The following is a 27594-nucleotide window of genomic DNA, read 5'->3' as shown; positions in this document are numbered from 1 at the left end:
CCAACCATGTCTCCACTGAGAGGACTGCTGTTCCCTCCAGCTCCTGGTATTTTATTGCTCCCTTCTTCATGAGAGCTGGTGTAAGTAATTGATAATCACAGTAGTTTGCAAACTCTGAAACAAGTTAATCTGTGAAATTCATTATTTTCCTAAAACAAATTTTCATAAGGATCTTGGCAACTACCTTGTCAGATCACAAGAAGCTGAGGCTTGTCAGGAATGGTACTGAAGGGAATTTTGTATTGAGCAGGGAAAGACTGGATGCTGGATAATCTCCAAAGCTCCATCCCAAGGTAAAATTCTATGATTTTAGGTCTCCTGTATATTTTAAGAAAATATCCCAGAATGAGCAGAAGTGTTTGAAACATGTGCTTCTTATTGTTGGAGAAGCCAAGATAAACATCCTGGTATCAAAGGACGAGGAAGTTACATCACTCTCCACTCCTGCAGTGACAATGGCCAGAAAATAAGGAATAAATGAGGTTACCAGACACTTAGAAATCCCTGAAGGTTCAGAGAGGATGTCTTTAGACAGTGTGGAGGAAGCCAGGAAATGACCAACCTGGGTTCTGAGGAGATGGTCTGGTTACCCTCCTACCTGTAACGACTGCATTTAAGAAATTAATCAAAACCTAGTTCCATGGTATATTAGGCATTGTAGCAAGTTCATGGAAATATAGTGTGCTAACAATCTGATTGACAAGACAGAATAAACACATAGAGAATTAATTAGATAATAATTAAGTGCTCACCCATGTGATACTGGAAACAAGTGATGTAGGAGTTTTCAGATAATCCAAATGCCCAGAAAGCTTTTATTTAAGAGACAGGACCTGAACTGATCCTTGAAGACTGGATGAAGGGAGACTAAGTGGGGTAAAGAAGGCACTCCTGTGGGGTGCCAGGAAAAGGTGGATGAGAGGGTATGACATGTAGCAGGGAGGAGGTGAGAAAGGCGGATGAGAGGGTACGACGTGTAGCAGAGAGGAGGTGAGAAAGGTGGGTGAGAGGGTATGATGTGTAGCAGAGAGGAGGCAGACACTGAATTGTGCTACGATGGTGAGGAACTGGCTTGAGTGAAGCAAAGGGGAACAGTATGAAATAAAGTGATCGGGCTGGGCAGACAGGATAGAATCACCTTATGGAAGGCCTCAAAAGTCAGACAGAAAGTTCTGTAAGACAAGGCACTGGTGAGCTTCCATGGTAGTTCCCCAGAAACAACCAGCATGGGCCTCCCAGACACACCATGTTGGAAGCTTGTAAGCTGATTCAAACACAGATGCCGGCAGCCATGGCAGCTTGGTGAGGTCCAGCTCAATTACAAGCTGCCTGACTTCCAGGCATATTGACTGGCTTGAGGCTTGCTGACATGTGCTTCTGAATACTCTCTAGAGGTTGGAGTTAGTGACTCAGTAAGCCTAAGGTTGCTCTCCCAGCAGCTGTTGTGTGTGGGAAGTGATTGTGTGGGCATTTGTCCAGGAGTGGGTGTTACTAAGATCATGGTCTTAAGCATAATAAAATTCAGGAGGAAAATAAAAACAAGTAAAAATCTCTAAAATTCTTAATATTTGGATTTATAAAGCAGCTTTCTAGATTTAGTTACCATTTCTTAATTCTCTAAGTTTTTTAGTCAAATTAATAATCTTTTGTATTAAGACACCTCCACCACCTCTGGGATTATTTCATTACAATTAAAAAAATTTTTTTTTTTAACACAGAATACTTGTTAGTCAAGTGGCCACTTAAGTAGTCTTCTTTTGATGCGGATCTTGAGATCTTTTTACTTTTACAACTTTCTTGAGTTTTTGATGTTTTTTCCTATTCTTTTGCTTTTTCTTCTGGTTAAGCTGCAAGGAGAAGGGAAAAGGATAATGTTTCTTAATCTTATCATTTTTCCTTCCTTATGTTATATTCGGAATCTCCTGACTGTGGTCTTTCTTTATCCTCAAAACTGGTTTAAAGTTTCTTTTCTCTCAAAGGGGCTCCTTTTGATTCTCTCTACTTCACTCACCCTGAGAAGGAGGAAACAGCCTTCTAATCAGTCTTGTGTTTATATTCTCCTGGATTATTATTATTATTCTTTTCCCAATCCTGCTTATTAACAATCCTCTGAGGTAGGTTTTATTATTGCTTTTTACATATGAGGAAACTGAGGCCTTGAGAGGGTGCATGCCCAAAGTTTCACAGCTAGTACATGGCAGAGTGACTAGTTTGTCAGGTTCCAGATTTCAAACTCATAGCCACATACTCTATGGCCCTCTTCAAGCTCAACTCCTTAGTATATCATACAGGATCCTTCGCTCTCTGATCTGGTCTACTTTTCTGCTTTCAACCCCTTCACTCCCTCTACATAAACTCCAGCCACAGTACTTTAGGCTCTCTGAACACAGCAAGCTCTTGTAATCTGTATTTTTGTTCATGCTGTCTTTTCCCACTTGGCAAACTACTTATCTTTCAAGAACGAAATTAAATGTCACCTGATCTGAGAAGCATTCCTTAACACTCACCCTGCATTTGAAGCAAAGATTAGTACTTCTTCCTCTGTAATCTTCAATATTCTTGTACATATCTTTATTTTATATTTTTCATATTGTACCATACCCAACAGTTAGTATATTTGTCTCTATTTGCTACAGAGGGAAGGGACTATATCTTATTACCTTTGTATCCTCAGTGTCTATCATTCAATTCAATATATATTTACTGTGCTGAATAAGAAAGACAAGTTTGCCTCTCAAATGGAACACATGTTCTAGTTAGAGAGACAAGTGATTCTACATGCAGGGAATAAAATAGGAGTATAATAACACAAATGAAAAATCTATCCTAAAAGGAGTTGTACAGATTCCTTTTCTTCCAAAGCTGATTTCTAAAAAAAAAAGAAAATTTTCTTCCCACTAACCTGTTTCTCCCACTCTTTCATCAATTTCTTCACATTTGCTGAATCTGGGTTTAGGCATGTTTGTTCCCCGTTCTTCATTGTAGCACTGTCAAGGAAATAGCAACATGATTTTTTTTCTGTAAGTAATTGCTTTATCTCTCTCACCCCAAAAACTCAACTTTCCAACTAGAATGTATTTATATTATCACTATAAATATCTGAGACTTTCAGTATTTTTCCTGTCTTCTTATTTTCTAAGTAAATGAGTGGATTAAATAAATTGCTAAGATAGCATGTAACCCTAAAGTTAAAAATTCCAACAGGTTAATGCTATGGGAGAAAGTTACATTAACAAGATAATATTGGTTCTACTCTGCTGGAAATAGTTATTTATGTTTAAGTGAAGAAACAAAATAGAAAAGTTATCAGTGTAGCTAGACTTTCACAAAAATAAGGAAAATCCCCATGAATTTTGCTGAATTTTCCAATGAAGATACTTAAAATATATTGAAATGTTTTCCTAAGACAATATTAGGAGACTGGTTGAATTTTAAATATTACTTATAGCAGAACTTCCAGGACTAATTTAAAGTTTTTTTTCTTTAATTCTTCTGTATGAACTAAGAGTAAGAGTATATGTCATCCTTGATTTAGATAACAAAATACTTAAAATATGAATATTCATTAAGCTAGCAATTCTATCTTTACAAAGAAAATAGGAAATAATTAAAGATACAATACTGTGACAGTAACTGTTTGATTTCAATAGCAAAAACTTGGAAATAACCTACATTTCTAACAATAGGATTTTCGTTTTATACATTTTGTATCATACCTCCATATGAATAGAATACAATCTGGCCATTAAAATGACATAATTAGGGGAAAAAATGACATTATGAGAGAAAATTTAGTGATATAGAAAATGGTTGAGATGTTAATGTCAATGACAATAGTAAATGAAAAGCAGATTTAAAAACATTATCTAGAGTATGATTTTTGGGGTGTGTGTGTGTGTGTACTAGGAAGATATGGATGGAGTTAATAGTATTTGCTAAAATTAAATTAAAGTAATTTTTATTTTATTCTTTCAGTTTATCTGAATTAATTATTTCCTACAATGAACATGTATTACTTTGTAATATATCATCCTTGGTTCCTGATTTCTACCAGAAAGTTCCTTGATTTTTAGGAGAAGAAAAGAAAGCTGCAGACCAGATTGTGAAGGGGCTAATCATCTGAATTTTAAGTGTATATACAGATAACTATTCCAGGGCTAATATTCACACTCTTTAATGTCCCTTCCAATATCGTACATGCATACTGGATGGGTTTCACTTACATGATTTCAGTTTTCTCACAGGAAGGGCTTGGGACAAATCGTTTAAGATCTTTCAAAGACTGCTGGTGGATCATCTCTTGCGTAAAGTCGATACAGGAACAGCGTCCATTCCTTCCTATTAGAGTTCCTAAGGTAAAGAGAAAGGGTAGAAGATATTGGTTTGGGGAATGTCTTAATTTATGAGAGTCATCAAAATGATCATTTGATTTAATTACAATTACTGCTATCACTTATTGAGTTTTGGCAAATCAGCCCCACAGACTTTTAAAGTAGGTATTATCTTCACTTTATAGATAAGGAAGGTAATGTTCAGAAAGATTAAGTAAAGAACAAAGGAGCTGGGGTCAGATTTTCAGTTTAAATATCTCTGAGTCCAAAGGCCTAGCTATTAATTAGTATACCTTACAACCTTAGGGGAGAGCAACTTTCACAATATTTAATGAACAACTATCACAGGCCAGACACAAACATAAAGATACCTAACGTGCAAATTCATGTGTGATATGCAGGACACAGTTTCTTAAACAATTCCCAAAGCCCTGACTACTCATTTATTCATTATTCATATCTGAACTTGGTAGGGTGGAGTCAGTGTTGGTTTGAGCAGAAAGCGCTACTTATAACCAATTATCACCACAATCTTTATCCTCTCCCTACCTCACTGCCATGCTTTCTTTTAAAAAATTTTTATTGAGATATCTTCATACAGCCCACCCAAAGTATACAATCAGTGGTTCACAATATCCTCACACAGTTGTGATCAGTTTTAGAACATTTGCATCACTTCAGAAAAAGAAATTAAAAAAAAAGACAGAACTCATACATCCTATACCCCTTACCCCACCTTCTCCTTGACCATTAGCACTACCTTGCTTTTGTATAGTGCTTTAGTTTTTCAAAAAACCCTTTAAAATATATCATCTTCATTCCTTCATTCTTTCATTAATTCATCTACTTACACAGTGCTTACTATATGCCAAACATGGTGTGGTAGCCGAAAAAGTATAATACAAAAAACATTTTACAAAGGAGGAAACTGAGGCCTAGAAAGGTGAAGTAATTTACCCAAGGTAACAAAGGTAGTTAGTAAACAGATCAGCAACAACCTCTTTGTTAGATACTTGAGCACTTAACCAGAGACATGCTAATCAAGAAACAATATTAGGGTGATGAAATTAAATGAAGAGACATTCATCTCATTATTACTCAGTTCAACAAACATTAATTGAACACTTACCAGCTGCCAGGAGTTCACATACCTAGACTTGGGAAGACTTGCATTTGACTCGGCAGGTCCAAATTATAAACTTTAAATAATTGAGCACATCACTGATATGGGAAGCTTTTATGAATAACTCACATCACTTTCCAAGTATGCAGAACATTTATCTTTATTGGATGAACCAAGAGGCTTTTCCAATGATTCATACCTCTCACTTTATTAACCTAGTTTCATTAACAATTCCTTACCCTGAACTCCAGTCAGAACCAGGAAAATGAAACCCAAGAAGATAGAAATACTGCTTTCCTTCATAATGGTGGGATCGAGGTCCACTGAGTCACTCCACTATTGGATTTCAGTCCTGAGAAATTCTTTAGAGAACATGTTCCTGGGTATGGTATTTATTTAGGAAATCCATTTTCCTCCTAAACTCTGATTGGCTAATATTACTAGCTGAGCTAGCTAAACTGACTACAAACTTGATTGTCCTGGGGGAAACCCTACTATCAGATCCAAGGGAATTTCTGCATGTTTTATTTTCATTTCACATAAATGGGTGGTTTATAGTAAGGGATATGAAACCAGCATCACTGATAGCCTTTAGCACACTCACAGTTGTTCACCTCGTGAAAATAGGTTCTATAATTGTTTCGGTTTGCTAAAGCTGGTGAATGCAATATACCAGAAATGGGTTGACTTTTATAATGGAGATTTATTAACTTACAATTTACAGTCCGTAGATAGTGAAAATGTCCAACTCAAGGCATCAACAGGATGATACCTGGATTCTGAAATCAGTCTCCGGCATGTGTGATGCCTCTGTCACATGGGAAAGCATATGGCTGGCGTCTGCTTGTCCTTCGCTCCTGAGTTTCATTGCTATCTCCTTCTAGTTTCACTGGCTTCCTCTTTGTTTTCTGTGTCTTCTTTCAACTTCTCTGCTTTTTTTTTTTTTTTTTTGATGTTGTTGTTCTCTAAACTTCTCTGGGGCTTTTTTTCCTGTCTTTTATCCTCTCATAAAGGACTCCAGTAAGAGCATTAAGACCCACCCTGAACGAGGTGGATGACATTTCAATTGAAATAACCTAATCAAAAGAGTCCCATCCACAAAACATCTATACCCACAGGAATGAATGAAAAGAACATGATCCTTTCTGGGATACATAACAACTTCAAAATACTAGAAAAATGAATATAATAGTATCATGCTACAATGATTGGAGATGTAGTTTTCAGATGGGAAATATTAAAGCTCTGATAAATAATACACTTTCAAATCCTCTCAATATTTTTGGTAAATTCTTCTGTATAATATTTGGCTACATTTATCTTTTCGTATATTGCATACCCAATAAACAACTTAAAGCTTCTTAATTTCCTCAGGAAGCAGGTCATTTTCTAATGGTGGTAAGTTCATTTTAATTTGCTGCTATAGCTTATTATTTTTAAATGGTTTTATTAGTTAGAATAAGGGTTTAGTGGCATGTAACAGAGACCAGAATTAATAATAGCAAAATAAGATAGAAAAACATATCGCTTTATGACGAGGACCAGGGGATGTATAGTGGCTTTGCTCCATGAAATCTCCCAGGCTCTCTCTTTCTCTCTTTCTTTCTTTCTTTTTAAACTTTTTAAATTGTATAATACACCATATATATAAGCAAAGAAAGAAAAAAGCAACAATTTTCAGAGCACTCTTCAACAAGTAGTTACAGGACAGATCCCAGAGCTTGTCATGAGCTACCAAACCATCCTCCCAGATTTTTCCTTCTAGCCACTTCAGAACATTGGAGGCTAGAAGGAATAAATATTTTTTATCCTCACAATCAACTTTTTTTCTTTTTTGTGAAAAAGAACATATGTACAAAAAAGCAATAAATTTCAAAGCATAGCACAACAATTAGTTGTAGAATAGATTTCAAAGTTTGGAAGGGTAACAATTCCACAATTTTAGGTTTTTAGTTCTAGCTGCTCTAAGATACTGGAGACTAAAAGAAATATCGATTTAAAGATTCAGCAATCATATTCGTTTGTTAAACCCTACCTTCTCTGTATATTTTCTTTATTACCTTTCATCTTTCTATGCCACTCTATAGGGGTATTTAGGTTATGGCCATTCTTCATGTTGGAAGGGGCTGTCAATAATATGGGGTAGGGAGACGGAACTAGCTGATGTTCTGGAGAGGCTGGACCCTCTAGGTTTCAGGATTCGTCTGGTCCAGGGAACCACGTGGAGGCTGTAGGTTTCTGGAAAGTTACCCTAGTGCATGGAACCTTTGTAGAATCTTATACATTGCCCTTGTTATTCTTTAGGATTGGTTGGTTTTGGTTGGGGTTTGGCAAGTTACGATGGGCAGCAATGTCTAACTTAAGCTTGCATAAGAGTGACCAGAGTTGCCTCTAGACTCTATTTGAACTCTCTCTGCCACTGATACTTTATTACTTTATTAGTTACACTTCTTTTCCCCCTTTTGGTCAGGATGGAATTGTTGATCCCTTGGTGCAAGGGCTGGTTCATCTCTGGGAGTCATCTCCCACGCTGCCAGAGAGACTGTCACCCCTGGACCCAGGCTTTTTATATCTCCTTGCTTTGCCACCATCTCTAGGTTTTGCTATCCTCCTCCACATGGTCCAAAGTGGCTTACCACAGTGTCCACATTCCAAACATTGGGTGAAGGGAATGCAGAAAAAGAGCATATCTCTTTGAGATATATGAAAGCTGCACCCTATCACCTCTCATAGGCCAAAACTTGTGGCTATATCTAGCTGCAAGGGAAGTTAAGAAATGTGGTCTTTATTCTGGCTGATTTGCTAAAAATTAGAAGATCCATTACTGTAGAATTCTGTTTCTCAACTTTTTACATTATTGACCCCAAGGAAAAAAATTTAAAGTGACTCCATTCCAATATAATTCAATCAAATAAAGAAATTAAAAGATAAAGTTCAATATCTCCCTGTGAGAGAAATTAAATATTAAGAAAAAAGATTTTGTTGGGTAGAGCTGAACTTTGGTGGGCCATTAGTCGTTGTAACAGCTAAGTTTTTTAAGGCTCTTTCCAACAACCAAATTTTGACTAGGGGGAGGATACTACATACCTGCTCCAACCCTTTCACCCTTTGAGAATGCATGCTGTAGAATAAGGCAAGTTTCTGCCACATGGTGCACATTTCTGGGCTGGTTTCTGTATGAATTACTAATGCCTAAATAGAAAATTGCAGAATTATTTTTTAAAGGAAACTTTGGTGACCTTTGATGCAGCTTGTTCATTTGGTTTTCCTTAAGTTTAATAATGACTGACCATGCATAGGGTAGAGTTAGGCTCAGGTCTCAGCTTTGCTACTCAAGAACTATGCAAAATACTTAACCTCTGTGAGCTTCAGTTCCCTCATTTGAGGGACTCTCACAGGTTATTTTTAGGATTAATGTATAGCAGCAATGCAATGTTAACCACAATGCATTACAGAGTTAAGTGGCTGTAAAAAAAGAAAAGAGGTTGCAAACTTCTTAGGATAAAGGCTAAGGCCCACCATAGTCTGACCTTGGTCATTTTTCCAGTTTCTTTGTTTCTTTGTGCACAACTCTGTCCCTAAAACCCTGCCTTCTCTCAGTTTTTCAAAGGAACAATGCTCCTTCCCACTGCATGGTTTTGCTATGCAGGTTTCCAGGTTGGAACGCTGTGCCTGCTCCTCACTCTACTCTACTGCTCACTGATCTTATCCACCTTAGATTTCACGACTGCAAGCATTATTTCCCCAGGGAAAACTTTCCTGATGCCCAGGCTTGGTTGGATCTAACACATGTTTTCAAGGCACCATGTGCCTCTCCCCACCGAGTCGTTATCCATGGCAATGTTTGAAATTTAATTCTATCGTTAACATCTTCCTCTACCACTACACTGGGAAGGCTCATGAGGGTCCACGTCAGAATACAGCGCTGAGCATAATGGCTGGCATACAGTAAGCGCTCAGTAAAGATACGTAAGTGAGAAAGCGAAGAAGAGCGCGAGTGAACGCAAACGCAGTGCCCGGCTCGCGAGTCTGGCGGTTGGCTCGGGGCTGGAAAGCCGTCCTCTCCCCGGGCTGAGGCGCGAGCACTGCGCATGCCCAGCCTGCCGGGCTTCCAGAACCTTCGGGGAGGAGGTCGCAGTTGCTGCTGGTGTGCCGTGTTTCCTTATCGCGACGCTGACCCAACGGGGGAGGAGAGGCCAGACTGGGAAAGGTAGTGCTTGTGGCCCTCGGGGTCTGTCCCCTCTGTCTCTGGCCCGCCCACAGAGCTGCACTTCCTTGGGGGCGTCGCTTCCTCGAGGGCCTCGCACAGGCGAGACGCCAGACGTGAAGGACCGTTTTGCAGGTTCCATTCGAGGCTCGGGTGGCAGTGCCATGCGGGGTTGGGGTTGGGGGCAGGCAGGCAACCCCTCCAGAAGGGTGTGGCCATTGCGGCAAATCCTCAAGTCCGGTCTTGGGAGGACCCTTCCACCGTGCGCCGCCGTGGTCAGGACAGAGGCGTCTGGACTAGAGAAAGGAGGTGGTGTGCTTAGTTAGGAGTAGCTGGAGGCCGGGTCTTATTTATTGTCCCGAAGGAGCTAAAAGTCTTTGATAAGAGGCAGAATTGGAGGGCGCCTCCGGGGTGTCCAGTAGTATTGGGACTGTCTCCCCTGTTCAGGCGCCCAGAGCAGGCTTGGCCCGCAGGAATGGAAGCCGGGCCAGCTGCACTCAATTTAAGCCTGTTCCCAGGCTCGTTTCCCAGGCCTCCTTTCGGAAAGTTGTTGTGCAGGCTCGGAAAAAGTACGTGCCTGACTGAGCAGAGGGAGAAGAAAATCCCACTGATTGTGAGTTTATGGGTGGTCAGGGCTTTTATGAGAAACAGAAACCTGGTGTTTCTCACTGTCTGGGGAAAAGGAGCCAAGGATAATGTCTGTTGAAATGGATGTAATTCCAGTTTCTATTTTGGAGAAAGTTTCAACCTCATTTACTTTTAAAAATGCCAGTTCTGTGTCCCAGGGGAACCACATACTGATGGAACACCCCCTCCCCGCGCCCCCCCCCAAAGAGCCTTGGATCCTATTTTTAGCTTTCAGTTTGCTCCCAGACTTCCCCATTCCGTTTTTTTTTTTTTTTAACTGGTTATGGAGCCAGTTTGGTTTAATTATGTACAAAGTGTGAACGACCCTGTCACAATGAAAGTAAAAATCTCCTTTTTACTGGTGAGAGGGAAGTTTCTCTTGTAGTAAAAATCCCAGACTTGTTTAAATTTTTTTACAGTTGTGGATTTCCCCTTCATTCTGCAGCTGTTACTAGTATTAAGACACTGACTTGAAAAGGGGTTTATTTCTTGAAAGTCTACTTAAAATTCTTCGTTTTCTTCTTTTCTTTTTTCTTCCCATACAGGAAGTTATTCCTTCTTTCCAAAGCATCATAATTTCACAAACTGACTGCTAGCAAATCAAAGTTGTGGGAAATTTCATTGTTCTGTCTACATCTCAGGTAACCAAGAGAAAGGAACACATGCTTCCTTTGCTGGTTTAAGTTTTTCATTTAAGGTTTAAGTTTTTCATTTAAAATTTAAGGGCTGGTAAATCTGTGAATAAACTATCCTGACAGGCAATGTCAGGACATCATTTAAAAGACAGCTGTGGCTAAATGCTGACAGTAACCTAACATTTTTGTTTCTTGACTTTTGACAAGGCTGCTTATAGTCTGCTGATGTTAACTGCAGTCATTAAGTAGCTGATGCCTAGCTTAAAGAAACATTATCCTGAAAAGAGAAAAGATAAGTAAAAGTAAGTTTTGTGTTTAAAGTATCCATATTTATTTAAAATAGTTACTTAAAAATTGCTTATCAAAGTGACTTTACAAGAAAAATTATCTACATTTTTAAAACTTGCCATTTTTGCTATTCATTCAGTTCATCAAATGTTTATTATTTTTCTAGATTCTGGGGCACAAATATGAATAATAATCTCTGTTCTCAAGGAGTTAGCTGTTTCATGGGGTAAAGCAGCATGTAAATTAACAATTACTATACAAATGGTATGATAAAGGAGTGTGCAAAGTTATTGTAGGTGTAGAGGGGTCAGCAGCTTTCACTTATGGGCTGAGAGGGCTCCTCAGAGGAACCCTTTGAATTAGGTCTGAAAGGGAGAAGTAGGTTGGAGTTTGTTACCAAAACAAGGTGGGGGAAAGTCATTTTCAGCAGGGAGCATGAGAAAGTATGCCAAATTTGGGAAACTGCAAGAGTAGGGCGATGATGGGAGAGGGTGAGAGACGAGGTCTAGAAATGTAGCCACAACCAGAAGATAAAGGATCTTGTAAATCCTTATGTGGTGAGGAGACATTGAAGGATTTTAACCAAGGAAGTGACATGAGGAGATTTACACATACACACACACCCCTCACCCTTTTCACTAAACAGTATCTTTTGATTAATCTTAGTTTATCTAAACAGTTCCTTGTATCTACATAGCTTGTTTGTTCTCTGAATGCTGGGCATTGGAGTTGTTTCCAATATGTCAGTAATGCAACAGTACTATTATTTATGAAAATATTATCCACGAATTATTGCCTGCTGTTGTATAAGTGGATTTAAGTTACTTGAGCTTCAAATCAATATAGTAACTCTCCCACCAAAATTCATTAGTTAATTTTCTCCATTATCTGGGTACTCATAGTTTATCATGCATGAAGTTTGTATATATTTTTGAATGATTTTTGAAAATCTTTATTCTGATGATGTTTTATAAAATCATTACCATGTTGTTTTGATGATGGTAACTATAATTTATTTTTTAAAAATAAGGTGAAAATATAATTTTATTTACTTTTTTTTCATTGAAATTCTTGCTGCTTATAGACCAGAAGCATTTATTATCAATTTGCTGTGGCCTGTGAAATATACTATCTGCATTAAAACTGTATATTACCAGTATAAATTTGTTGTATTTAGTTTTATGCACAGAGAAAGATAACCTGTTCATTTCTCAATTTCAGTTGTTATATATGCCATTATTTTAAAAATTCTTTTTCTTCATTTGTCTTGTATCTTCTTTGGGTACTTGTAAATTCTTTTTATGAAAAAGAGACTAGCATTTCTTTAATTTCTTTGATAGCTTGAGGAAAGATTTGTTCAATATTTTCTTCTGCTTTATGTACTAAATTGTGTTATGTTTTGTCCTTTTCTTTTCTCTTTCCTTTCTCAATTATAGTGTTGAGAGACCTCACTTATTCCCATTATAACTAATTTTATCAGACTGTGTGAAAGTACTGTGTACTAACTCTCCACACTGATCCAGTTCTGACCTCTGGGGCTTTGGGAATCCCTTTACTACTTCTCCAAGGACTACCCATTGTATTTGCATATGTGGAGCTATAACCCTGTATTTGGCCTTCTCGAGCCAGAAAAGACTCTGTTCCTCCAATAACCTTATGAGGTCTGGTTTCTAGTCCCCTTGTTATCATGCTAAGCTCCTCTGGACTTTGTATTTGATCAGCATATGTTTAAAAATATAGTATAGGTCAGTGATTCTCAAAGTTTTTGGTCTCATAACCCCTTTACCCTCTTAAATCTTGTTGAGTTTTCAAAAGAACTCTTGTTTAGCTGAGTTACGTCTATCAGTATTTACCATAAAATAAAAGTGAAAAAATTTTTTATTTTTTTTTATTTTTTATTAACGGAAAAAAAAAAAAATTAACACAACATTTAGAAATCATACCATTCTACATATGCACTCAGTAATTCTTAACATCATCACATAGATGCATGATCATTGTTTCTTAGTACATTTGCATCGGTTTAGAGGAACTGGCAACACAACAGAAAAAGATATAAAATGTTAATATAAAGAAAAGAAATAAAAGTAGTAGTAATAGTAAAAAACAACAACAACAAACAAACCAACAAGCAAACAAAAACAAAAAAAACCCTATAGCTCAGATGCAGCTTCATTCAGTATTTTAACATGATTACTTTACAATTAGGTATTATTGTGCTGTCCATTTTTGAGTTTTTGTATCTAGTCCTGTTGCACAATCTGTATCCCTTCAGCTTCAATTACCCATTGTCTTACCCTGTTTCTAACTCCTGCTGAACTCTGTTACCAATGACATATTTCAAGTTTATTCTCGAATGTCTGTTCACATCAGTGGGACCATACAGTATTTGTCCTTTAGTTTTTGGCTGGATTCACTCAGCATAATATTCTCTAGGTCCATCCATGTTATTACATGGTTCATAAGTTTATCTTGTCTTAAAGCTGCATAATATTCCATCGTATGTATATACCACAGTTTGTTTAGCCACTCTTCTGTTGATGGAGATTTTGGCTGTTTCCATCTTAAAAGTGAAAAAATTTTAAAACACAAGAATACACAACACATATTCTATTAGTTGTTAGAGCAATGATGTCATCACCCATCATATCGTGGAAAGCTTCTAGAAAACTTCACTTGTACTATACTCATGAGAATTTAAGAATGAAGAGACAAATAATATATGGAAATTGTTTCAACCTCAGGAATGTCCTGAAAGGTATCCTCAGACCACACTTTGAGAACCACTGTTATAGGGGACAGAGGTCAACAATAGGACTTTCCTATTGTGTATAGGTATTGGATTAACATGATCCAAAGTTTCAGTTAGGCCTTTTGCATCCTTTTGCTTTATGTGGGTACGTTCAGTCATTTAGTCTTACCTGGAAGAAAACAAGAAAAAGAAACCACGAATTTCAACCTGGGGACAAAAATTCTGCATGTGTGTTCAATGCAGAACTGCAGGTTGGGCATGTCTCATGACTTAGGAAAAGTCTTTTTATTTTTTTCCATGGTCAGCTAACCATTTTAAAATGTATATACATCGATTCCCAGACCATGCACCTAAAAAAATGTATATACAAAAGAATGTATGTAAATTGTGAGACACAGATAATGTAATGAATCCCTGAAACTCACTACCAATCCAAGTAGAACCTTACCAGTAATTTACATTTACTTCTGTATTCCTTCTGTAACCCATCATCCTACCCTGCATTCCGCTCCATTTTTATCCCAGGTAACCTGAATGTCATAGTCACTATTTCTTTTTATTTTTAAAAAATGTAACATTTATATTATGCCTAAATAATACATTGTTTTGTTTTGCTTATTTTGCTGTCATACTTTAATAGTTCCCTGGGACTTGTTTTTTCACCCATAATAATATTTCTTCATCCATGTTGTTGTGTGGATGTTATTCATTTTCACTGCTTATTTAATATTCATTTTTATAAAACCATCACAATTTACTTAACTTTCTCTTATTGATGAGCATTTGAATTCTCAACTTTTTATTTTTCTGCTATCCAGTAGTATGCTGCCATGAACATTCTTCTTGTACATGCTCCTGGTCTTGTAAAGGAGTTTCTCGGGGTGTACATCTAGGAATAGAATAAGGATTTCTGGTCCTAGGGTATCAGGATGTGCAGTTCTATAAGATCACAATAAATTGTTTTCCAAACTGATTATTCCAATGTATATTCCTACCAGCATTGTATAATAAAGTTTTCTTTTAATATATATCTGTTCAATATTTATCATATAAATCTCTCCAATTTTTGGTGTTATCAGAAATGTTGTCACTTTGGTAGGTATAGTATTTTACTGTGGTTCTAAATCTGTATTTCCCTAATTAATGAAGTTTTATATTTTTATTGTTAATGTGTTTCATCTTTTGACTGTTTTTTACTGTTGGGTTATTTGTGCTATTTCAAAAGTTAATTTATAAGAATTGTTTATTTTCTCTGAATATTAAGATTATGTAAGTTTTTATGTGTTACAAACCTTCTAATTTATGGCTTGTCTTTTCACTTTTTTAATGTTACATTTTGATGACAAGCAGTTATTAAATTTAAGGTAACCTCATTAGGTTTTGTAATATTCTGTAAATAGGTCTTGAATATCACATATTACATTGCGGATTTATAAATTTGGGGACAGTTTTTATGAATAGAATTTCTTTCTATTTTCATTATATATTTTTTGTTGTGTTTCTAATATGAGGAATGTAATTGATTCTGTAGATGTTTTTGCAATTTTAAAATAATACAGTTAGTAGATAAAAAGTAATCACTTATAGTCATTGTTGGGTAATTTTCGATTACTTAAAACAATTTTCTTTTATTTAAGAAAACAAACAATGCACTTAGAACCCCCCAAAATGAACATCTTATCTAGCTCAAGCATAGGCGTATTTAAACAGAGTATCCACATAATCATTTTAAAGCTTGTGTTGGGCAGTAAGTCTCACGAACCAATTTAAAATTAAGGTAACAAGGAAAAAAATCTACAAATTCAGATAGCAAAGTTCTTAAATTCTAAGTATTAAATACTAACTTAGATACCATTTTATCAGCTGTCAAAACTGTGAACGTTCTCAAAATATTAAGTAGAAATTTCTTACAAATATCTGCATTGCTGTGGTAATGATTTCTAAATATATTTCTAAATATTTCTAAATATTTTCCTGCTTTCAGGAAAATATGAAGATACAAACATTTTTACAATTAACATATGGAAATCTTAACTACCTAAAATAGATATCTTAGCTAATCCATAAGCATATTAAAAAAATTCAAAGTAATCATCATAAAGCCTGTTTGTACAATATGTTTCATAAACCAATTTAAATTTTTTTTTTTTTTACATGGGGAGGCCCCGGGAATCGAATCCAGGTCCTTTGGCATGGCAGGCGAGCATTCTTGCCTGCTGAGCCACCGTGGCCCACCAATTTAAATTTAAAGTAAGAAAGGAAAAAAATCTGTAGATAGATACAGATATCAGAGTTTCCTAAATTCTTAGTATTATGCCATTTAACTCTCAAAACTGTATGCGTTCTCAAAATATCAAGTAAAAAAGTTATTACACATATCAACTTTACTAGTGAGCTATGTTACTAAATGTTTTCAAATTTTTGATTTCAGAAATTTATTTTATCGAATATTACTATAACTGCCTATAGTTTTTTTTAAAAACTGTTTTTTTTTGTAAAATATAACACATATATACAAAGAAAAGAAAGAAAAAAAAAGCAATAATTTCCAAAGCACTGTTCAACAAGCAGCTACAGAACAGTTCCAAGAGTTTTTCATGGGCTACCATGCCCTCATCTCAGATTTCTCTTTCTAGCAGCTCCAAAACACTGGCAGCTTTATCAATGTCATAATAACAGAATAACACAGTATCTGTCCTTTTGTGTCTGACTTATTTCACTCAGCATCATGTCGTCAAGGTTCATCCATGTTGTCATATGTTTTGGGACATCATTTTGTCTAAATCAGATTACTTTTTTTTTTTAACTTTTTAAATTGTATAATATACATAGAAAGCAAAGAAAGAAAAAAGCAATAGTTTTCAAAGTACTCTTCAACAAGTAGTTCCAGGACAGATCCCAGAATTTGTCATGGGCCACCATACCATCATCTCAGATTGCTCCAGAACATTGGAGGCTAGTGGGAGTATAAATTTTTTATCGTCACTTTTTTTGTGTGAAAAATAACATTTATGCTAAAAAGCAATAAATTTCAAAGCACAATTAGTTGTGGAACAGATTTCAGAGTTTGGTATGGGTTGCAATTCTACAATTTTAGGTTTTTACTCCTGGCTGCTCTGAGATAATGGAGACTAAAAGAAATATCAATTTAATGATTCAGCAATCATATTTGTTTGTTAAACCCTACCTTCTCTGTATAACGCCACTATCACCTTTGATCTTTCTATCCCACTTTTTAGGGGTATTTAGGCTATGGCTATTCTAACATTTTTATGTCAGAAGAGGCTGTCAGTACTATGGGTTAGGGAAATGGAACTAGTTGATGTTCTGAAGAGGCTGTGTCCTCTAAGTTTCAGGACTTATCTGGTCCAGGGACCCATCTGGAGGTTGTCGGTTTCTGGAAAATTACCCTAGTGCATGGCACCTTTGTAAAATCTTATATATTGCCCTGGGTGTTCTTTGGGATTGGCTGGAATGGTTTTGGCAAGTTAAAATAGGTAGCAATGTCTAACTGAAGCTTGTGTAAGAGTGACTTCCAGAGTAACCTCTTGACTCTATCTGAACTCTCCCAGCCATTAAGTTACACTTCTTTTCCCCCTTTTGGTCAGGATGGAATAGTTGATCCCATGGTGCCAGGGCTGTACTCATCCTTGGGAGTCTTCTCCCACGATACCAGGGAGACTTTACCCCTGGGTGTCACGTCCCATGTATTGGGGAGGGCAACAGGAGAATCAGAGATCCTTGTGGCTTGAGTACAGAGATGGAGGGGGAGAATGGTAGGAATGAGATAGGAGAAATATGCAGAGCTTTGTGGAATATGGTAAAGGATTTTGAGTTTCTCTGTAAGTGTGATGGGATGCTACTGGAAGGATGAAAGTAGGGGAGATTTGTGTTTTAAAAATATATGAATTCTAATTTTTGTGTGTAGTGATTAAACTGTAGCAGGAAAAATGGAATCAGGGAGACTAATGATGACAAATCTACTATAACTGATGACCATAGATTTATCCATTAATAGTGGAATGGTTTTTAACATGTTATTAAATTTTGACCTAGTGTAGAAAAAGAAGTTCTGCTACATATATTGTTCTGCTTTCAGTTCAGATGTTTGTTCAGATATGAATAATTTTATGAAGATCACTGAGAATCTAAATCTCAGCTCCGTACGATGAACATTTATAATCTGGTGGCTTTGAAAAATTGTTTCAGTTTGCTTAAACTTTTTATTTCTGATTTAAAAAGTATTAAATGTTAGAAATATTTAAAAATAAAGAAAAGTGAAAGGAAAGCAAGCTAGTTATGTTCCATTCGTCCAGAAATAGTATAATAAAAAAGTAAAAGAAAAATAAAATAATCTATAATCCACTCACCCAGAGATAATATTTTAATAAACTTTTGACAGTTTATTTCCCTTAGCAACATTTCTGAAAGATTTCTATTTCTACTTCTCTTTTATAGATGAGAAAACAGAGAGACCCAGGCATCCTTTAATGACTTGTTCAGAATCTTACTGCCCTACTTACTGCCCTACTGAATCTTATCTATACTCATGAGAATATAAGAGTGAAAATAACCCTGAGTGGAGGGAGAAGAGTGTTAGTCAGTTATCAGGCTCTAGATATGGAACAGTGAGTTGACCAAGTAGGATCTGACAAAGAAAATTAAGGGAAAGAATTAAATTCATTTTTTTCCCTTTCCAGTTCTACCTAAGACCAGTAGCTTTAGGTCAGGTTGCAACATTTTAGTAATTGTGAACCATACATTCCTCCAGAAAAAAAAGTTCTCTATCAGAGAATCATAATATGACTATACTGTGGTATAAATGTGTCCATGTATTCACAGTATACATCAGATTTTATTTTCATTAAACATGATGACCTCTCTGTCCAGTCAGGGAATTCTTCTTTCCCTCTGATCTAATTACCTTTAGTTAAGAAGGTAGCCTCCCCCTACGCTTTTGTGTTTTAGAGTGTCTGTCTAGACTTCTCTCTCTCTCTGAGCTAGATTTCTGTATGTGCATTGTTTTTTGGCTTATATTATTTAATGTACCTAGCCTTCTCCAGTTGAAAAGACTCAATTCCTCCAACAAACTTTTTGAGGCCTGGTTTCTTTTTCCCTTGTCATCATGCTGAACTCCTTTGGTTTTGTTATTGATCAGCATATGCTTAAAAATATAGTATAGGTCAGTGGTTTTCGGGTGTTTTTAGTCTCATGATCCCTTTACACTCTTAAATTTTATTGAGTTTTCCAAAGAGCTTTTATTTAGTTACATCTATCAATATTTACCATAAAAGAAATTAATGTGAAAAAAATTTTAAAACACAAGAATACACAACTCATGTTCTATTAGCTGTTAGAGCAATGATGTCATCACCCATCATATTGTGGAAAACTGCAATCTATACTCATGAGAAAATAAGAGTGAAAAGAAAATAAGAGTGAAAATAAGAGAAATATATGAAAGTAGTTTTAACCTCTCAGGGATTCCATGAAAGGTGGCATCAGACCACACTTTGAAAACCACTATAATAAGGGAAATAAGTCAACAATAGGGCTTACTGTTATTTAAAAAAAAATCTCATTCTTTAGAATTTCTGTTTGTAGCAGAGGCAAGTATATTTTCCCTACAGTTTCTACCCCTAATTGTTATTAGGTGGGCGGAATGATGTGTCTGAGACGATGTAATGGGAACTAAGACAGTTAAGAATTGTCATGCCACTTTAATTCTTCTTTACCTATCACAGCAACCCTGGATTGACATAGAGACTGTATTCCTGAATTAGTCAGAGGAGAAGGCCTGTAAATCTACATAGAACTTTATGTGAGCAAGAAATAAATTTTTGTGTTGTCAAAACACTTTGGACAGTTTTGTTGTTGTAATATAGTCCAGCAAGATTTTTTTTTATATATAGATGTAAAGTTTATTCAGCATAATGTTTAGAAAAATAAGTTCATGTTATTTCAGGAAGCCAAACACTCAAATGTCCAGGCATAAAACCCTATTACAGTACAACATATATACTTTAGATCTCTTTGGTTGGGTAATTAAGCACAGAAATGTTCTGGGACATGCTCTGTGTGCCATCACTTAACAGTTCAGTAAAGACTTCTTACCCCATCCCATGATATACATTTTGTACAGATTTACTTTGTGTAAGGCACAGTAAAACCATATTGATTATATAACTGGTTGCCTCTAAACATACAGTATATGTAACAAAAGAATAATTTTTTTTGAGAACACTGAAAGCCAAGAATCACGTGCTAAACAATTTTGATTAATAAAATGTATGGTGGTAATAGTTATATTAAATTAATATGAAGTGTATCAGCTAGATACAAAATAACCATTAAGTTCTATAATCTAATAGTTTTAGGAAGATTTTGAAACATCTTTTATAAGATGTAATTCTTTTCTCCAAAGTTTTCTTAAATTACTTATGTTTATATGATGAGATGAACTGTTCAAAACAGTTTAAAAATGAAGAACTTGTGGATATATACTAATGCACACAGGTCCAGCATGTTGTAATTCAACTTTTAACATGCAAGATAGAAAGTATACACAGGAATATTTATGGTTAGTGTGCAATTGACTACTGATTTTCAACTAGGACTATAACATCTCCCTGCCTTTCATAGCACAAGAAAGGCGCTGAAGCATGTATATGACTCAGAGTCTTTTCATTACCATAAGTATACATGAGATATGTAGTACAACACTTGTACTTGCTTGATTGAGGAACGAATGCACCTTCTCTTTAAGCAATACTGTCTATTACCAGATGTAACTAAGAGCTAAATGCCAAATTCTGGCTAACAGAGTACATAGATAGGTTTGCACCCAAAATCCCATAGCCAGCAGCTGGGATTGGGCTTCACAGGGAATTATTTACCCTTATTCTGATTCCTTTTCAGGGATCTAGAAGTCATTTGCAGCATCTTCAAGCATTGGTTTATGTCAGAGAGAAGTTCTTCCACATGAACTCCAAGAGTTCTGAGTCTGGACCTTAGTGTTGTAAAAAATATTTGCAGTTCTTTGCAAGGAGATTATGGAGTTTATGTTATCCCATTCACATATACATGGGTTACACACAAACTAACCCTGAAAGAATAGAAAAAAAACAATCTGTTCTTTATAATGTGCGTTGATTCTTTTTTAAAAATTTATTTATTAATTAAAAAATTAAGAAACCAAATAAAACATCAACATATTAATCAGTAATTCACAATATCATCACTTAGTTGCATATTCATCATTTCTTAGAACATTTGCATTAATTCAGAAATAGAAAAAGACAATAGAACGAACACAGGAAAGAAAAAAAAAAGATATCTACCATACCCCTTACCCCTCCCTTTTATTGATCACTAGCATTTCAAACTAAATTTATTTTAGCATTTGTTCCCCCTATTATTTATTTTTATTCCGTATGTTCTACTCCTTTGTTGACAAGGTAGATAAAAGGAGCATCAGACACAAGGTTTTCACAATCACACAGTAACATTGTGAAAGCTCTATCATTATTCAGTCATCCTCAAGAAACATGGCTACTAGAACACAGCTCTACATTTTCAGGTAGTTCCCTCCAGCCTCTCCATTACATCTTGAATAACAAGATGATATCTACTTGATGCATAAGAATAACCTCCAGGATAACCTCTTGACTCTCTTTGGAATCTCTAAGCCATTGACACTTTGCCTCATTTCACTCTTCCCCTTTTTGGTTGAGAAGGTTTTCTTAATCCCTTGATGCTAAGTCTCAGCTCATTCTAGGGTTTTTCTCAGTCCCTTTGATGCTGAGTCTCAGCTCATTCCAGGATCTCTGTCCCACTTTGCCAGGAAGGTCCACACCCCTGAGAGTCATGTCCCATGTAGAGATGGGGAGGGTGGTGAGACTGTTTGTTGTGTTGGCTGGAGAGAGAGGCCACATCTGAGCAACAAAAGAGGCTCTCTTGGGGGTGACTCTTAGGCCTAAATTTTAAGTAGACTTGACCTATTTGTTGTGGGGTTAAGTTTCATATGAACAAACCCCAACACTGGGGGCTCAGCCTATAGCTTGGGTTGTCCATACTGCTTGTGGGAATATCAGGAATTCTACTTGGGGAAGTTGAATTTCTCCCTGTTCTCACCATTCCCCGAAGGGGCTTTGCAAATACTTTTCCACTCACTGATTGAATCACTCTGGGATTCATTGGAGCATCACTCTGGACAAACCAACAAAATCTCATGTCCTACCTGAGATTCCAGGTACTTATGGCATTCAATCAAACTATCTATATAAGTTATATTAGGAAATGCTCTAGTCAAAATAGAAATTTTGTAACAAACATTTTTTGCTTTAGTCTCACACATAAGATGACATTTTAAAATATTAATTACCATCTATTTTCAGCACCCTGAATAATGACATTCCTTTGTTCTTCCTCATGCGAAAACATTTTTAAAATTTGTACATTGTACATTTCACTATTATTATACACTCTAGGCATTCCTAGATTATACCATCTCAATCTTTAACATCTATCTTTCTTCTGATTTCATTTATGTCTCCAGCCCTCCTCCCTCTATCATTCTCACATGCAGCTTAGCTTCATTCAGTGTTTTAACATAATTACATTACAGTTAGGTATTATTGTGCTGTCCCTTGCTGAGTTTTTTTTATCCAGTCCTGTTGCACAATCTGTATCCCTTCAGCTCCAATTACCCAATACCTTACCCTATTTCTATCTCCTGATGGTCTCTGTTACCAACGACATATTCCAAATTTATTCACTAATGTCAGTTCATATCAGTGAGACCATACAGTATTTGTCCTTTAGTTTTTGGCTAGTCTCACTCAGCATAATGTTCTCAAGGTCCATCCATGTTGTTACATACTTCATAAGTTTATTCTGTCTTAAAGCTGCATAGTATTCCATCATATGTATATACCACAGTTTGTGTAGCCACTTGTCTGTTGATGGACATTTTGGCTGTTTCCATCTCTTTGCAATTATAAATAATGCTGCTATAAACATTGGTGTGCAAATGTCTGTTTGTGGCTTTGCCCTTATGTCCTCTGAGTAAGTACCTAGCAATGGTATTGCTGGGTCATATGGCAATTCTATATTCAGCTTTTTGAGGAACCGCCAAAGTGCCTTCCACAGCGGTTGCACCATTTGACATTCCCACCAACAGTGAATAAGTGTGCCTCTTTCTCCACATCCTCTCCAGCACTTGTCATTTTCTGTTTTGTTGATAATGGCCATTCTGGTGGGTGTGAGATGAAATCTCATTGTGGTTTTGATTTGCATTTCTCTAATGGCCAGGAATGTTGAACATCTCTTCATATGCCTTTTGGCCACTTGTATTTCCTCTTCTGAGAAGTGTCTGTTCAAGTCTTTTTCCCATTTTGTAATTGGATTGGCTGTCTTTTTGTTGTTGAGTTGAACAATCTCTTTATAAATTCTGGATACTAGATCTTTTTCTGATATGTCATTTTTAAATATTGTCTCCCATTGTGTAGGCTGTCTTTTTACTTTCTTGATGAAGTTCTTTGATGCACAAAAGTGTTTAATTTTGAGGAGTTCCCATTTCATTCTTTCTTTCTTCAGTGCTCTTTCTTTGGGTATAAGGTCTATAAAACTGCCTCCAATGATAAGATTTATAAGATATTTCCCTACATTTTCCTCTAACTGTTTTATGGTCTTAGACCTAATGTTTAGATCTTTGATCCATTTTGAGTTAACTTTTGTATAGGATGTGAGATACGGGCCTCTTTCATTCTTTTGCATATGGATATCCAGTTCTCTAGGCACCATTTATTGAAGAGACTGTTCTGTCCCAGGTGAGTTGGCTTGACTGCCTTATCAAAGATCAAATGTCCATAGATGAGAGGGTCTATATCTGAGCACTCTATTCGATTCCATTGGTCAATATATCTATCTTTATGCCAGTACCATGCTGTTTTGACCACGGTGGCTTCATAATATGCCTTAAAGTCAGGCAGCGTGAGACCTCCAGCTTCGTTGTTTTTCCTTCAAGATACTTTTAACAATTCGGGACACCCTGCCCTTCCAGATGAATTTGCTTATTGGTTTTTCTCTTTCTGAAAAGTAACTTGTGGGAATTTTGATTGGTATTGCATTGAATCTGTAAATCGTTTAGGTAGAATTGACATCTTACCTATATTTAGTCTTCCAATCCATGAACATGGTATGCCCTTTCATCTATTTAGGTCTTCTGTGCTTTTTTTTAACAGTTTCTCGTAGTTTTCTTTGTATAGGTCTTTTGTCTCTTTAGTTAAATTTATTCCTAAGTATTTTATTCTTTTAGTTACAATTGTAAATGGAAGTCGTTTCTTGATTTCCCCCTCAGATTGTTCATTACTAGTGTATAGAAACACTACAAATTTCTGAATGTTGATCTTGTACCCTGCCACTTTGCTGTACTCATTTATTAGCTCTAGTAGTTTTGCTGTGGATTTTTCAGGGTTTTCGATATATAGTATCATATCATCTGCAAACAGTGATAGTTTTACTTCTTCCTTTCCAATTTTGATGCCTTGTATTTCTTTCTCTTGTCTAATTGCTCTGGCTAGCACTTCCAACACAATGTTGAATAACAGTGGTGATAGTGGACATCCTTGTCATGTTCCAGATCTTAGGGGGAAAGTTTTCAGTTTTTCCCCATTGAGGGTATTAGCTGTAGGTTTTTCATATATTCCCTTTATCATTTTAAGGAAGTTCCCTTGTATTCCTGTCCTTTGAAGTGTTTTCAACAGGAAAGGGTGTTGAATTTTGTCCAATGCCTTCTCTGCATCAATTGAGATGATCATGTGATTTTTCTGCTTTGATGTTGATATGGTGTATTACATTTATGATTTTCTTATGTTGAACCATCCTTGCATAGCTGGGATGAATCCTACTTGGTCATGATGTATAATTCTTTTAATATGTTGCTGGGTTCGATTTGCTAGAATTTTGTTGAGGATTTTTGCATCTGTATTCATTAAAGAGATTGGTCTGTAGTTTTCTTTTTTTGTAATATCTTTGCTTGGTTTTGGTATGAGGGTGATATTGGCTTCATAGAATGAATTAGGTAGCTTTCCCTCCACTTCAATTTTTTTGAAGAGTTTAAGCAGAATTAGTACTAATTCTTTCTGGAATATTTGTTAAAATTCACATGTGAAGCCGTCTGGTCCTGGACTTTTCTTTTTGGGAAGCTTTTGAATGACTGATTCAATTTCTTTACTTGTGATTGGTTTGTTGAGGTCATCTATTTCTTCTTGAGTCAAAGTTGGTTGTTCATGCCTTTTTAGGAAGTTGTCCATTTCATCCACATTGTTGTATTTATTAGCATAAAATAGTTCATAGTATACTGTTATTACCTCCTTTATTTCTGTGGGATCAGTGGTTATGTCTCCTCTTCCATTTCTGATCTTATTTATTTGCTTGCTCTCTCTTCTTCTTTTTGTCAATCTTGCTAAGGGCCCATCAATCTTATTGATTTTCTCAAAGAATCAACTTCTGGTCTTATTGATTTTCTCTATTGTTTTCATGTTTTCAATTTCATTTATTTCTGCTCTAATCTTTGTTATTTCTTTCCTTCTGCTTGCTTTGGGGTTAGTTTGCTGTTCTTTCTCCAGATCTTCCAAGTGGACAGTTAAATCCTGAATTTTTGCCCTTTCTTCTTTTTTGATATAGGCATTTAGGGCAATAAATTTCCCTCTTAGCACTGCCTTTGCTGCGTCCCATAGGTTTTGATATGTTGTGTTTTCGTTTTCATTCGCCTCGAGGTATTTACTAATTTCTCTTGCAATTTCTTCTTTGACCCACTCGTTGTTTAAGAGTGTGTTGTTGAGCCTCCACATATTTGTGAATTTTTTGGCACTCTGCCTGTGATTGATTTCCAACTTCATTCCTTTATGATCCGAGAAAGTGTTGTGTATGATTTCAATCTTTTTAAATTTGTTAAGACTTGTTTTGTGACCCAGCATATGGTCTATCTTTGAGAATGATCCATGAGTACTTGAGAAAAAGGTGTATCCTGCTGTTGTGGGATGTAATGTCCTATAAATGTCTGTTAAGTCTAGCTCATTTATAGTAATATTCAGATTCTCTATTTCTTCATTGATCCTCTGTGTAGATGTTCTGTCCATTGATGAGAGTGGTGAAGTGAAGTCTCCAACTATTATGGTATATGTGTCTGTTTTCCTTTTCAGTGTTTGCAGTGTATTCCTCATGTATTTTGGGGCATTCTGGTTCGGTGCATAAATATTTATGATTGTTATGTCTTCTTGTTTAATTGTTCCTTTTATTAGTAGATAGTGTCCTTCTTTGTCTCTTTTAACTGTTTTACATTTGAAGTCTAATTTGTTGGATATTAGTATTGGTACTCCTGCTCTTTTCTGTTTGTTATTTGCATGAAATATCTTTTCCCAACCTTTCACTTTCAACCTATGCTTATCTTTGGGTCTAAGATGTGTTTCCTGTAGACAGCATATAGAAGGATCCTGTTTTTTAATCCATTCTGCCACTCTATGTCTTTTGATTGGGGAATTCAGTCCATTAACATTTAGTGTTATTACTGTTTGGATAATATTTTCCTCTACCATTTTGCCTTTTTTATTATATATATCATATCTGATTTTCCTTCTTTCTACACTCTTCTCCATACCTCTCTCTTCTGTCTTTTTGTATCTGACTCTAGTGCTCCCTTTAGTATTTCTTGCAGAGCTGGTCTCTTGGTCACAAATTCTCTCAGTGACTTTTTGTCTGAGAATGTTTTCATTTCTCCCTCATTTTTGAAGGACAATTTTGCTGGATATAGGAGTCTTGGTTGGCAGTTTTTCTCTTTTAGTAACTTAAATATATCATCCCACTGTCTTCTAGCTTCCATGGTTTCTGCTGAGAAATCTACACATAGTCTTATTGGGTTTCCCTTGTATGTGATGGATATTTTTTCTCTTGCTGCTTTCAAGATCCTCTCTTTCTCTTTGACCTCTGACATTCTAACTAGTAAGTGTCTTGAGAATGCCTATTTGGGTCTAATCTCTTTGGGGTGTGCTGCACTTCTTGGATCTGTAATTTTAGGTCTTTCATAAGAGTTGGGAAATTTTCAGTGATAATTTCTTCCATTAGTTTATCTCCTCCTTTTCCCTTCTCTTCTCCTCCTGGGACACCCACAACACGTATATTTGTGTGCTTCATATTTTCGTTCAGTTCCCTGATCCCCTGTTCAAATTTTTCCATTCTTTTCCCTATAGTTTCTGTTTCTTTTTGGATTCAGATGTTCCATCCTCCAATTCACTAATTCTGGCTTTTGTCTCTTTAAATCTACCATTGTAGGTATCCATTGTTTTTTCCATCTTTTCTACTTTGTCCTTCACTTCCATAAGTTCTGTGATTGTTTTTTCCGTTTTTCTATTTTTTCTTTTTGTTCAGCCCATATCTTCTTCATGTCCTCCCTCAATTTATTGAAACGGTTTTTGAAGAGATTTTCCATTTCTGTTTGTATATTCATCATTAGTTGTCTCAGCTCCTGTATCTCATTTGAACTATTGGTTTGTTCCTTTGACTGGGCCATATCTTCAATTTTTCTGAGCATGATCTGTTATCTTCTGCTGGTGTCTGGGCATTTAATCAGA

General features: G+C 36.1%; 2 protein-coding genes across 4 annotated transcripts in view; one reads left to right on the top strand and one right to left on the bottom strand.

The window, feature by feature from the left end:
* Positions 1-1558: 1558 nt before the first annotated feature.
* Positions 1559-5830, bottom strand: CXCL9 (C-X-C motif chemokine ligand 9). The gene is made up of 4 exons (XM_077142420.1): positions 5694-5830; positions 4224-4350; positions 2903-2987; positions 1559-1847 (listed from the first exon to the last, which is right to left on the bottom strand). The coding sequence occupies exons 1-4, from the start codon at positions 5755-5757 to the stop codon at positions 1743-1745; spliced, it is 381 nt and encodes a 126-aa protein (XP_076998535.1). The 5' UTR covers positions 5758-5830; the 3' UTR covers positions 1559-1742.
* Positions 5831-9530: 3700 nt separating this feature from the next.
* The window catches only part of ART3 (ADP-ribosyltransferase 3 (inactive)), a 206292-nt gene continuing 188228 nt past the window's right edge, over positions 9531-27594 (top strand). For 2 of the 3 annotated variants that reach the window (XM_077143125.1, XM_077143124.1), the window contains exons 1-2: positions 9531-9664; positions 10834-10929. The gene's annotated coding sequence lies outside the window, so the exon portion shown is untranslated. Of the gene's footprint in view, positions 9665-10833; positions 10930-11169; positions 11226-27594 lie in introns of those variants that run through there. The other variant, XM_077143126.1, reaches the window with a different exon arrangement.

Source organism: Tamandua tetradactyla, chromosome 24 (assembly GCF_023851605.1).
Source record: "Tamandua tetradactyla isolate mTamTet1 chromosome 24, mTamTet1.pri, whole genome shotgun sequence".
In the NCBI taxonomy this organism is placed as follows: domain Eukaryota; kingdom Metazoa; phylum Chordata; class Mammalia; order Pilosa; family Myrmecophagidae; genus Tamandua; species Tamandua tetradactyla.
The sequence above is the reverse complement of the archived record's forward strand: the minus strand, read 5'-3'. Positions and strand labels throughout refer to the sequence as shown.

Coding starts and splice junctions, on each gene's coding strand:
- CXCL9 (XM_077142420.1), bottom strand. CDS start 5,757: ATGAAGGAAAGCAGTATTTCTATCTTCTTGGGTTTCATTTTCCTGGTT. Junction 2,988..4,223: donor TGTGAGAAAACTGAAATCAT/GTAAGTGAAACC, acceptor TTTCCTTGACAG/TGCTACAATGAAGAACGGGG. Junction 1,848..2,902: donor TGAAAGAGTGGGAGAAACAG/GTTAGTGGGAAG, acceptor TTCTCCTTGCAG/CTTAACCAGAAGAAAAAGCA.